The sequence below is a fragment of the Puntigrus tetrazona genome, unplaced genomic scaffold (assembly GCF_018831695.1).
Source record: "Puntigrus tetrazona isolate hp1 unplaced genomic scaffold, ASM1883169v1 S000001181, whole genome shotgun sequence".
NCBI classification, from domain to species: Eukaryota; Metazoa; Chordata; class Actinopteri; order Cypriniformes; family Cyprinidae; genus Puntigrus; species Puntigrus tetrazona.
The window spans coordinates 252,930-266,562 of record NW_025048767.1 but is presented as its reverse complement, the minus strand read 5'-3'; the positions used below and the strand labels follow the sequence as shown (position 1 = coordinate 266,562).

General features: G+C 41.4%; 1 protein-coding gene across 4 annotated transcripts in view; it reads left to right on the top strand.

The window, feature by feature from the left end:
- sgcd (sarcoglycan, delta (dystrophin-associated glycoprotein)) overlaps nt 1-13,633 on the top strand; it is a 226,783-nt gene that overhangs the window by 91,676 nt on the left and 121,474 nt on the right. The window contains exon 1 of one of the 4 annotated variants that reach the window (XM_043234618.1): nt 8,463-8,801. The exons of the other annotated variants lie outside the window; for them this stretch is intronic. Within the exon in view, the coding sequence (XP_043090553.1) occupies nt 8,790-8,801 (12 nt within the window). The 5' untranslated portion in view covers nt 8,463-8,789. Of the gene's footprint in view, nt 1-8,462; nt 8,802-13,633 lie in introns of those variants that run through there. 4 annotated transcript variants of the gene reach the window in all.

Sequence of the window (13,633 nt, the reverse complement as noted above, 5' to 3'; positions counted from 1 at the left end):
GCGATTAGCGCATGCCAATCTTCAATTGGCTTGTTTAGATACACTCGAAGTAGATTGGTCTCTCGAGGCGAGATCCCAATTCGTCGGTCATCCGACGTGACTCGGAGTGACCGACTGAAAGGGAACTTTCTCGTTCTCTGTTCCTGGCTGGTGGAACGATCGTCCCGTACATATCCGGAATGCTGGATCTCTGTCAATCTTTAAGAAACAGCTGAAAACTCACATATTTCAGCAATACCTGACCTCATCAAAAAAAAAAAAAAAAAAAAATACTCTCACTGTCTCTGTCTCACTTCGCCTCCCCCTTGTTTATTCCTTCCCTTCTGGCATGTACTAATTTGAACGCTGCCTGTGACTGGGTGTTACAAGCACTTACTCTGTCTGTTTGTCTCTCAAAAAATGAATCGCTGTTGTACTCTCAATTGTAAGTCGCTTTGGATAAAAGCGTCTGCAAAATGACTAAATGTAATGTAATGTAAATGTAAAGAAATTCATGAAGTCATTACTGCTATACTCTTGGCGTCATGTTCTCTGGACTTGTGTTATTGTTTTTGTTATGTGCCATGTGTTCCCAATCTACTTCCCAATCTACTTCGAGTGTATCTAAACAAGCCAATTGAAGATGGGCATGCGCTAATCGCATCCAGCTGCCGCTGATCACAGCGCGGGTATAAATAAGCAGCGGGTGCAGCGCATATTCAGCTTTTCGCTTCGGAGCCGAGCGTGACTGTTCTGCTCCAAAGACGATCTACGAGTGTTGGAGTACGGCGTTTCAGCGGAGGTCGTTTTCCTGCTTTGAGTGGATTGCCACAATCAGGCTGCACTACCCCCCTGTTTGTGTGCAAAACGGCTATCCCCTATTGCCTCAGCACTAAAAGAGCATTCGCGGGTGCATCTTTTTAAAGACGACGTTACGTCTGGCAAACTCGGACGCGTCTTGGAAGATAGCGTGGGTCTTGCTTCAAGAGACGTACACCCGTGTGTTTCTGGATGCGGTTGTTACCTGATGTTAGGTGATGGTCACAATCGTTGCCTTGTGTGCCTGGGCTTAGCACGCTGAGGTGGCGGTTGTGGATGAGTCATTTCCTTGAGGGGAGATGGTCATCTCGGAGTGATGGGCGGGCTCTGTCACCTTGAAAAAAGGAGGCGGAGCTTGTGTTTGCTCGACTTGGTTCTCATCCTGGCTGCAGACAGGTGGGCTCCATTTCGGGTTGTGACACAAAGCTTAAATTCTGCAAAGAAACTGCCCCAGTGGCTCCTCCTCCTTCACCACCCTTGACAGCGGCACAGCCAGGGGTATACGGTGATCGCCCCCCCAGTGGAGCGGTCAGTTGGGATGCAGCTGTTTCCCAATGCCGTTTCCGCTTAGTGCGGTGATCCTGTGCTCCCCTCCCAGGCCTGCAGGTACTCGTCGGCTCTGAACGGCAGTGCCTTGTGCGGCCTGTGGACAAGCTGCGTCTGCAGTACACGCTTTGGCGTTGTTGCAGGTTCATCAGGCCAAGGCACTGAAGGATCTGCACAGGGGTGGTCATGACCCGGAAGTTCTGAAAGAACTCTGTATCGTGATGGACCTCGCGCCACGAGCGACGAAGGTCACAACGCGGTCTCTGGGTTGTGCGATGGCCACTACGGTGGTCCAGAAACGCCATCTGTGGCTACTGGTCGACATGCGCGAGGTAGACAAGACACGTTCCTTGAAGGCCCCATGTCCCAGACCGGCCTCTTCGGTGACGCAGTGAAGAACTTTGCCCAGCAGTTCTCCGCTGCCCAAAAGCAGACTGAGGTGACTAGAAAAAAATAAGAAACATCCTGCCTCGGCGTGCAGCTGCTGCCTCCACCCAGCCGCTGATGGGCTAATATGCAGCAGTGGGAAGACTGGGAGGACGAACCAACGGCCTACCCGCCTCACTTCTGCGGGGATGCAGGTAAGAGTTGCACACACTCAGACCCCGCTTCGGACCGGCCACGAGACGCCCTAGCCAGGTCCCTGCACTCCACCTTGCTGCCCCATCGCCTGCGTGTTGGTTGTTCCGCTCGAGCCGCTAGTTTGGTCTCTGGATGCCTGGTTGAATCTTCTCAGGCTATCCTGCGAACCCTTCGACTCCACTATATGATTCAGTTCACCCGGCGTCCCCCCAAGTTCAGTGGGATCCGCTATATGTCAGTGAACAATGCGGGTGCCCCTGTCTTGCGTGTGGAGATTGTTGTCCTTCTAGTAAAGGCACGATAAAGCCGCTTCCTCCAGCCGATATGAGGTCGGGGCTTACAGCCCATACTTCATAGTGCCCAAGAAAGGCGATGGGTTACGACCGATCTTGGATCTGCGAGTCCTGAATCGAGCACTGCCGCTCAGGATGTTGACACAGAAACGCCTATTCAGTGCGTCCGTCCCCAGGATTGGTTGCAGCGATCGACCTGAAGGACACGTACTTTCATGTGTCGATTCTTCCGTGCCACAGGCCATTCCTGAGGTTCGCATTTGAAGGTCGAGCATATCAGTACAAGTCCTACCCTTCGGGCTCTCCCTGTCGCCACGTGTCTTCATGCAAGTCGAGGAGGCTGCCCTTGCTCCACTGAGAGAGTAAGGCGTTCGCATTCTCAACCAACTGGATGACTGGCTCATTCTACCTCAGTTGTGCGAACACAGGGATCTGGTGCTACAGCACCTCAGCCAGTTGGGGTTTCGGGTCAACAAGGAGAAGAGCAAACTCTTCTGTGCTGTGGTTTCACGGATGCCTCCACCACTGGCTGGGGGGCCACGTACAACGGGCATGGAGTGTCAGGGGTTTGGACGGGCCCTCAACTGCAATGGCACATCAACTGCCCAAGGTACGTGCCCAAGGTTCCCACTACCCCCTTCAGAGACCAGGTGGTGAACCTTCAAGCGCTGCCCCTGGAGGAGGCAGACCCAGCCCTGACATTGCTTGTCCCGTCCAAGCACTAAGATGCTACGTTGACCGGACACAAAGCTTCAGGACCTCAGTTCAGCTCTCGTTTGTCACAGAAGCCGGCAGAAGGGGAGTGCCGTCTCCAAGCAGAGGATGGCTCACTGAAAAGTGGACGCCATTACCCTAGCCTACCAAGCACAGGGTATGCCCTGCCCCCCCTCAGGTTGCGGGCACACTCAGCAAGTGTTGCATCATCCTGGGCGGTGGCTCGTGGCACCTCGCTGACAGATTTGTAGAGCTGCGGGCTGGGCGACCCCCAACACGATCGCTAGATTCTATAGCCTACGTGTGGAACCGGTATTCTCCTGTGTTCTCACCTCAAACGGGTAGAAGCACTGAGAGGCCCGGTTTCTGGTCGGACTGTTAACCGCTCCAGAGCGTCCATACAGTAGATCCTGTCGAGCTCCTCCATTCCCCTCAGCAGCCAGATGTTGCAGAGCATCCGGCGCCAGGCCCTCTCGATGAATCCGTGAGAACCGGTGAGGGCTGGGAGCCATGTAAAGTACCCCAAGAGGACTTTATGTGTGTATTTCCACGGCATAGCCTTAGAGCCCCGTGTTTCCCCGGCAGACCTTCTGCCCATCTAAGAGGGTTCAATCACCTCCAATTTTCCATATGCAAACTGAAATACTGTCCATATGCGTATTCGTTCCGAGACCTCCTACGGGAAGGCTGGACTTCCGCACGTCCCTGTTCACTAGAACGTGGGACGTTTCCCAGTGTTCCAGTCTTACGAATGGGTAGTGTTTACAAAAGTAGCTGGCTTCTTGTGGTCGAGCCCCGGCCTACGCCGATAGACTGAGGGGGCTTGTGGGCTCCCACTGGAAGAGGCAGCGTCCATGGCGTTTTGGTAGGGATCCCAATTCGTCGGTCATCCGACGTGACTCGGAGTGACCGACTGAAAGGGAACGTCTCGGTTACGTATGTAACCCTCGTTCCCTGAAGAAGGGAACGGAGACGTCATGTCCCGTCGCCACGGTGCTGCACCTCTGCTGAAGGGGCCGGGTCACTAGCTCGGCTCCTCAGCGAAAAAACCTGAATATGCGCTGCACCCGCTGCTTATTTATACCCGCGCTGTAATCAGCGGCAGCTGGATGCGATTAGCGCATGCCAATCTTCAATTGGCTCGTTTAGATACACTCGAAGTAGATTGGTCTCTCGAAAGTGAGATCCCAATTCATTGGTCATCCGACGTGACATCTCCGTTCCCTGAAGAAGGTTTACATACGTAACCGAGACGTTCCGTTTGACCTACTTTTAGTTAATTGTCTCAGCGTTTACACCTGTGTCTTTTTTATTAAGTGATTCCGTTGAATATTTAAGTCCTGTGTTTTCAGTTCCGTTTGTCCAATTCCTCCTTATGTGCGTGTGATTTTGTCCTGTCATCCTATCTATCTGCCTGCCTGTATTTATATTGTTTATTTCGTCATCTGAGTAGATTAAAACTCTTTATTTTCATTTATACTCGTTGTATGCTCTCCTGCTTATCACATGCGTGACACTTGGGGAATGTTAGCACCTGTTGATGTTTTATTTTTCGTTAATTTAGTTACTGTATTGAATAAATACAGGGGTTGTGTTTGTTTTATTCTAAAAGAGATGAAAAATAATCAGATCTTGCCATTTTTAATGCTTTTCTGACAGTATGACAGGATACTTTCCCGCCAGGCAATACGAAATACTTCTAATTGAGTTTTTCTCCACCTGCGCTCCATTTTCCGGGCTGCTCTCTTTAGGGTACGTGTGTTTTCATTATACCATGGAGTCAGATTGTTTTCTTTCATCTTTTTTAAGTGCAAAGGAGCAACTGTATCTAAAGTGCTAGAAAAAAGAGAGTGCATGGTTTCTGTTATATCATCAAGTTTTAGCGTCGTATTGGATGTGCTAAGGAATTGAGATAAGTCAGGAAGATTACTTAGAAAGCTTTCTTTTGTGGTGGAAGTGATGGTTCTACCATACTTGTAATAAGGCACAGAGTTTACAGATTTAACTATACAGAGTTCACACAAGACTAGATAGTGATCTGAAATGTCATCACTTTGCTGCAGAACTTCAACCATTTTAACATCCATTCCATGTGACAGTATTAAATCTAGAGTATGATTTCGACAATGAGAAGGTCCAGAGACGTGTTGTCTAACCCCAATAGAGTTCAGAATGTCTAAGAAAGCTGATCCTAATGCGTCTTTATCATTATCAACATGGAAATTAAAATCGGCAACAATTAAGATTTTATCTGAGGCCAGTACTAACTCAGTTAGAAAATCAGCAAATTCTTTAATGAAATCTGTGCTGTGCCCTGGTGGCCTGTATACAATAGCCAGTACAAACATGACAGGGTATTTACATACAAACTTTGCTAAAATTATTGATTTGAATTAGTATTAACTTTGATACTGAGATACATACCAAAATATATAAAGACACAAACTGTGGTTTAAATAGACAGAATAACAAGTAAACAAGATAACAAGGTGGAGGAGTTAATCAGTTGCCTTAGTGGTGGATCCGCAAAACTATAGTATGCAAAGTCGAAATACAGAAGGGGTCAAAACAACAGTAAACAGTCTGAGGGCAAGTGGGGGTCAGTTAAGCAGCAAACAATATCCAAACGGGTCAGCATCCACCAGCAGCAAATCGTCGAGCACTATGCCACTTGCCAGGGCAGGAACACAAGCAGGAACTCACTGCCAGACCCCTGTGCCCAAGCCACCAAAATCCCATCCAAAATGACTGCCCACGACGATGATATGGAGGTGTATCTGAAGATGTTTGAGATGACCACGACTACTGAGGGATAGCATCCGGATGACTGTGCATGGGTATTGGCTCCCCTTCACTTGACTGGTGAAGCCCAATGTGCCTACTTCTCGCTCCAGCTTGATTCGACTGACAGATACGCCGACGTGAAGAAGGAAATCCTGGTCCGCCTGGGGTTATCTCCCATCTGTGTAGCCCGATACTTCCATGAATGGGAGTACAAGCCCCATCTGCCAGCTGCTGGAAGGGGCTTCATCGGCCAGCCAGGTAGCTGAACGCCTCGTCGTGGACCTTTTTCTCCAGGCCCTCCCTCAATCTCACTGACAAGGGGGTCGGCATGTGAAACCCAACCACCACCTTGGAGCTCATAGAAACTGCTGAGTTTGGCGAATACAGGCCAACAACAGGAGACTGGGGAGCAAGCGCCGCCGTTCACCTGTAGGGTGGTCATGGAGCGACAAGCGCCAGAGGGTACCCAGCAACCAATGAGCAGGCCAGAAGCTCCCTCACCACGGGACAAGCCTATGCCCACAGAGGACCCCGCGTGGACGTGGCTGGCAAGCTGCATCCTACACTACGACCCACCAACCGGAGCTCCAGAAGCAGAGGTGAAGGTGAACGGGAAGTGTGGTTAGCCTCATAATCTCACGATCTGGCCCCCCGAAAAGAGAATAAAACCTTCCTACACATCACGTGTGTGCATGGAGACACACAACAAGTCCCAGTGTGCAGAGTAACCATCTCGGCTGCTAATGTGATGCAGAGATGGAATAACTTATCGCATGTAATTGTTGAGTTAGAAATTGTGGTTCTAATGCTAATGTTAAATCACAAAAAACTAAGTTAATATGTATGCATTAAATGTCAATTTGCATATACAGTGTGTGAAGCACTCTGGTTTGTATAGTTGTATAGACACAATGTTTTGGAACAAAATGCACAAGACATGCATGTTCCAGTAACATCTCTGTAGGTCCTTTGAGTTTGCTTTGCAGTCTTTGATGTTATTTCCTTAATTAATAAATTATATTACAATAGTTTGTTTTTATAATGTAATATTCTTGTTGAACATTATTCAGTATCACATTTGAACTGGACAAAAGGTCTGAGTTCACTTTTACAACCTATTACAATTTGAATGCAAAAATGTGAACACTTAAAAAGAGTCTATGCCATTTTGCTGTTCAAATAACAAAATCCAACAAGATGCAATTATGCACTGGATGGTAGAATACATAGTGCATAGCATGTTATTTGGCACACATCTATTAATTCACAGCTGAGCATGTGTAAAACATAACATAATTGTAATGATATATGATATTACATGCTAGTTTGTTATTATCAACAAGAGTTGTTTTAATGTTATTTTGATGTTTTAGTTCTTAAGATCTAAGCAGTACCAATACCAAATGATAAATGTTTATTTTATTACAACAAAAAAAATAAATAAAAAAAATAAATAAATAAATATAAATAAATATATATATATATATATATATATATATATATATATATATATATATATATATATATATATATATATATATATATATATAAAAAGTCCTAGTTACTTTTGCTGTATTGGTTCTGCCCTCAAAGGACCAACTGGCTTCTTGATATTGAAAGTTGTTTTTGGGAGTAGAATGCTATTTTTGCCAGTTATTCGGCAGGTTAACATATTGTGTAGTAGTAGATAAAATATATCATATTTGTTTTTAGGCTAATAGTTGAATGACAAAACTCCTAGTATTTTACCTACTATTGCATCTCTTTTGTGTATAAAGAGTACTTGATGATGAAGATAAATAAATATTATTTGTGTGAAATAAAATTGCAGACTACAATAAAAGACTATGTTAAAGCTCTTGTAGAAAATAGCAGCTATTGTATAAAGTAGGCTACAGTGTTTTTTACAGCTAATAGACAAACATGTAAATAACTGCACTCACTTCTTTTTAATATAATTAAATTTATTATGTAAACTGCTTTTACAGTATATATGCAAGTAGAATATAGGAGACACCTTCTCTAAAACAACGTCATGCAAAAAAGTTTTGGTGGTGAATTTATTCAACCCGACAACAACATTATTCAGCAAGGTTACATGGAAATGGTGCCTCTAAACCCTGATTCGGAATTCTGACTCTAATTGGTTGTTTTCGAACCCTTGTCAAAGAGTGTGAAGCAAACAACTGCCTGAATAAATTCAAGCCTAAACACCCCAAACACAATTCTTTGTCACTGCAGCAAGGTAAAACGCAGTATGAATATATTTATGTTAATGTTTTGTACCTTCGCACCATAGTCCAGCACTCCACCAGCATTAGCAATGTACATGCTGATTAATCGTCCTGGGAGTTTTTGTATTGATTGCACATGTGGTCTTACAAGCACGATTGCTTTTACACTCCCTATGGCATGTCCTGCTAATGCTGAACTAGCCAGTTAAAGGAGGCGACCTAAACAATGATTACTATTATTCATCAGTCTGATGACGTCATGCCTGCAGAAAATGCTATATAGGAAAGGCTTTGTGGCAGTTTTATCCCTCATAGAAAGCCAGGCACAAACATCAAGTGGAAAACTTAATGTGTATTTCCAATTACCATGGCTGCATGCTGAAACACACACACACACACACACATGCAGGACAAGGGGCTGTGCTAAAAAAAAACAACGCCTCACATATCAACCCTAGCCTACCCCTTAACTTCCCCCATGTGTCTCATAGCACTATATCTGGCCAGAAACCAGGGGGCAGTTATTCAAGCAGACGGTAGCAGAGCATTGCGAGACTCAAACGCTGTTCACTGTAGTTCTGTGTCTGCTGCAAAAACTGGTTTTAGAGTCCAGGAAATTCCGGCAGACTCTGGGGCAGGGATTTTGGCTTGCGTGTCTACTATTGGAAAAGCTGACAGTGTCGGAAGTGGGGATTGTAACTGCCTGGAGTCAGTCGGAAAGAAAGAGAGCGAAAGACAGAGAAAATAGGCCCCATGCCATTTTTAAAGAGTGTCTTGGTCAACTTTTATCTGCCTGTCACACCCTGAGTGCATTAGACTGAACTTCAAGTTGAGAGCCATGGTTAGGATGGTAAGTTTTATTTCATTGTTTTTGACTTATGCTTCGTGCAAGGAAACACATGTGACTTCCTGGCAGCAGAAAGACAGGGCTGTGCTTAATGTGAACTGCTACTTCATTTTTTTCTTTTAGGAATTTTTCGGTCTGACTAGTTGGGATTGTGGGCTATTTTTACCATTATAATGGAACTGAAAGAAAGGCAGAAAAGTAGTTATAGTATAGTTATTTAAAAATCTAACTATTTTAAAAATAGTTATTTCCTCTGATTTCCTTTCCTTTCCTTTCCTTTTCTTTCAGTTTCAGTTTCATTATATTTGTTTTATTCTGTCAGTGCATTGTGCTCTCTGAAAAAGTCTTGTATTCATTGGAAGCCAAAGAGTTAGTGTCCCGACAGTAGACAAAGGGTTTTCCCTGTCCCTCCCGCTTCTATCTCCTTCTCTTTTTCCCCTGTCCAGATGCTACCGCTGCTCTATTTCCCCATCTCACTGCCTCCACACATTTGGTTTCAATTACTTTGGCCCTCTGGGAAACATGCTACTATAAATAAGTAACAACGGGGTTCACTGTGGAAAGATTGCAGAGTTACAGACAGGGTTCATGGTGCTGTTTAAACGTCACACTCCTCTGAGGAATGGATACTGTAAGAATGGTGTTTGCTGCAGTTCTCTGTGATAATGCTGTGATAATGCCAGGTTGGAGTGAGAAGGGCAGATAAGGAGAAAAGGAGGGGGCGGGACTTTGGCTAGAGAGTGAAGGAAACAGCTGTGAAGGTTATGGGATGTTTGGTTACTGTCTGCCCTTTAGTGTCCGAGTCAAAAACAGCTTTCCCCACCTCGGATGTGATCTCAGGCCTCTGAGAGTTTGAAATGGGCTGAGATCAGCCACTGAAAGCTTTTTAAAATTCCTTTGAGCTTTGAGGTATAGAAATAGATTGCTATATGTTTGTTTTGAACTGTTGCGGTTCAGTGTAGCTAAACAATTTTTAATGGTGAAAATTAGGTAAATCAATGTAGAATTCAAATGACATGCACTCTCAGCTATGCTTGCCCTGGCTTTTTGAAATGACTAAAATGTGGCTCATAGAAGATATTTGTAACGTAATGTTGCTTTAACTGTCTTGTTTTTTGCTTTACTATTATAAAATATGCAGCTGATTTGATACTAGAAAATTGATTAGTAATTCCTAATAATTGTATCATTTGGATTACATTTCAAAAACAAGTATAACAAACAAGTGATTACCCTCAACTCTTATAATATATAAAATAAATAATATATAAAAATTAATATAATATAATATAAAAATACTATAAATTGTTTATAAAAAACAAGTTAGTTTTGTTCCAGAAGCTTTAAAACAATATAAAATTAAAACACTATAAGAATTACTAATGCCATTTTATCATTGTATGTGTTCGGATTTCATCTTTATCTATTTTAGTTGTAAAATCTTGTTTTTATTTGACTTTCATTTATACTGTGCATACATTTAGCTGAATGTTGTTTTAGTATATTTTTATGCCACATGATGTTTTAGAATGACAGGAAATATTTTGGAATTTGAATGTATTGTATAGCACCTGTTTCAAGCTGGGTAAACCCATGTTGTAAGATTCCAATTTTATTTACCGAAATAAACACTAAATTACTGAAAGCACATTTTATTTCACAACCACTCAATTTTAATCAGAACCAATATTACCTGTGGACTGCAGTAACATCAGCTAAAGTACCAGTTTACCTTAGCAAACTAATGAGCCATATTTACATTGAATGCTTTGCTAAAGTGCTCAAATTGTCAACAAATTCAATCTTCTAATAAAATTAACACACTAAAAGATGCAGCTCGCATGAGTCTACAAACAACAAATTTTATGATATATTTATGATATGTGTTCTCAACTCAACTTTATGATGTGTACTCAACTGTTCTAAAGAGAATGATTTATAAAGGATTATGTGATATTACAAACTGAAGTAATGACAGCAGAAAAATGTACCACTTTGCCATTAACAGAAATGATATATATATATATATATATATATATATATATATATATATATATATATGTGTGTGTGTGTGTGTGTGTGTGTGTGTGTGTGTCTGTGTGTAATTTCTTATATATGATATATTTTAAAATTAACTGTATATTTGGAATGTCACATTCATCTTCATTCTTATCTTCTTGTACTCGGTAATGATATTTTGGAGAAAAATCTATATAAATCTGTGTAGACTGCCCAGAGGAAACAAGTGGCTTTAGAAGTCTCTGTGACAAAATCTATGAAATGCTAAATGTACAAACAAACAAATACACTTTGTGCTGGATAAATATTTAACAGAACAAACTAAATGGTTAATGTATTAGCTTTTAGCTATTAGCAATGCAGAGAAACAGAGGAATGGATGAGTGCATAAGAACACTACTCTTAAAGGTGACAGCATGGGCCTGCAGCTCTTGCAGTGAGCTGCCAATATGTGTAGGCACCAGGGAGGGAGGCTAAACTACAAGCAGGTGTTTCATATTCTGCAGCTTTCTGACAATCCTCTTTTTTTCAGAGCCAACAGTAAAGCATCATCCCTTCTAAAATTTCAAGCACTGCAACCTGCCAGACTCACAAAAAGAACAAAGGGTACATATGACATTTGTTATAAAAGCAGGATTTAGTCTTAAATCCTGAGCCTCCACACTCTACACTGAGCCTTGAAAACAACTGTTAGTGTAGAATTCAAGCTGTCCCCCGCAGATCTGTGCTTTGTGGTCTCAGCATATTTAAAGACAGCATGAATTCACCCTTTATTTATTTATTTATTTATTTACACACATTACTTGTTGATAATTAATGTTTTCTCAATTAGGAACTTGTAAGTTATAAGTACAATCAATCTATCAATCAATCACTTAAAGGATTTACAAAAAGGTAAAACTAAATTCCATCTTTCAATATCTTTACAGTACATTATAATGCCTTTAAGTCCATTATGTGTGCTGTTTGCAGTTTGATAAGATGATAAGATTGTGGAATGTGACATCATCTGATTCAACAATTATAGTTATATAGTTATAGACTTGATCTTTTCCAGTTGTTTATGTAAATACAGTTACAGACATTATGTGTTCCATTCACAGTGTTAAGGATGTGATATAAAGGTTTTGTTTGTGTCTGTGACTGTATATGATTATGCCCAATTAACCCAATTAATAATAATAATATTTTGTAAATTCAAATAATTGTTATTTGATTTTTTAATGAAAATAATACAGTCAATATCTAAATGTTTTATGTTGCTAAATGTTTTAGTCTAAATAACAGCATATGCTAATTGGCATATTCATTATTGTATTATATCATCCTTTTTTTAAATAGTTCTTATGCTTTATCTTTAAGTTATTTTCCTTTATTTTGTTACCAGTCCCTGTTACTATACAGACTAACATCTGTAGTGTTTGCCACTGACAAGGGCAGGACACTAACACTTCAGTTCACAGATGAGTAACTTGCCATCTCAGCCTCTCCCCGAGGAACCAGCAGTGCAGAGTGGTGCTTTTATTTCACCTGACTTGTCCTTGACTCCATTACAGTTTTCTAAGCCCAGGAGTGTCTTTACAATGTTTTCAAGTTGTAAGTTTTTAGTTTTATTTTAGGGTGTATTTAAATGCATTTGAAAGAAACCTGGCAAACACTTTGAATAATTAAGAAATTGTTAGAATGAAATGTATTACTGTACTGGTGTGACTTCAGTTCTGGTGTGACTTGAGTCAAAAATGTAATAAAAATCTGATTTTATTACATAATTACTAAAGTAGTCAACCTTGTTAAACTCTGTTAGAAGCGGTGTCCCAATACTTTTGTACATATTGTGTATGCCTACTGCTGGTTAAAGAAATACACAGCAATTTGCCTTACCCCTGCAGAACAGTATTAGCAAATGAATTATGTTGTTTTTTTTTCCTCTTAATCCCCATTAGTCAGTCCACAACTTCTCATTTACATTAAATCTTTGTCTTGGTAAATGGAGGCTCAGAAACCTCATTCTTGCACTGATACACCAAGCATCTGATCAGAAAACAGACATGTAATTTTAAATGTAAATACTTTGATGTTATCCTAACTTATACATTCAAAATGCTGCGGTTTCAAGTTGAAATGAATACTAGAGGCAGTAAAACTCCCACAACTTTTATTCCTTTTTATTTGCTTATCCACAGCTTTGATTAATAAAGCATATAATCTTTGCATAATTATTTGAGGAATATTATGTTGTAAATTCAAAGCAATTTTAACATGCTGTGGCATTTGAAAACTGATATATTCGAATGTTAGCATAACATATCACATTCATATGCATGATTCATATGCATGAGTTTTGATAAGTTTGCAAGTGAAGTCAAATCCTATGAATTGACTGTCCAACAAATAAGTCATATTTGTGTAAGAAAGTTAAAATAGCAGGGCTGCTTCGACGAATGTGGTTTTGTATCACTTTTGTATTTGGGAACACTATCAAGTAGGTTTAGGGTTGTTTTTGTTTTTTTTGGTGTAGAGTATATTTCCAACTCGATAGAGCATTAACTTTTTAACAGTCTTAACAGTCTCTAAACCGTGAGTGCAAATGTCACAACTGTTTTCTGAAACTTCAGAACTTTATTGCATGTCTGCAAAATTTACTCAGGTTACTCAACCAAAACATTTCATTCATGCTTCAAAACCTATTATGTTTATCATGTCAGTAATTTAGCCAAGGCCACCAAAATATGAAGTATTTTGTCATTGTGTAAGCCACACTGGTCCAATTGCTTGTTGTTTTTACACAGTCAAGCATGGAAATTAAGGTTTTATAA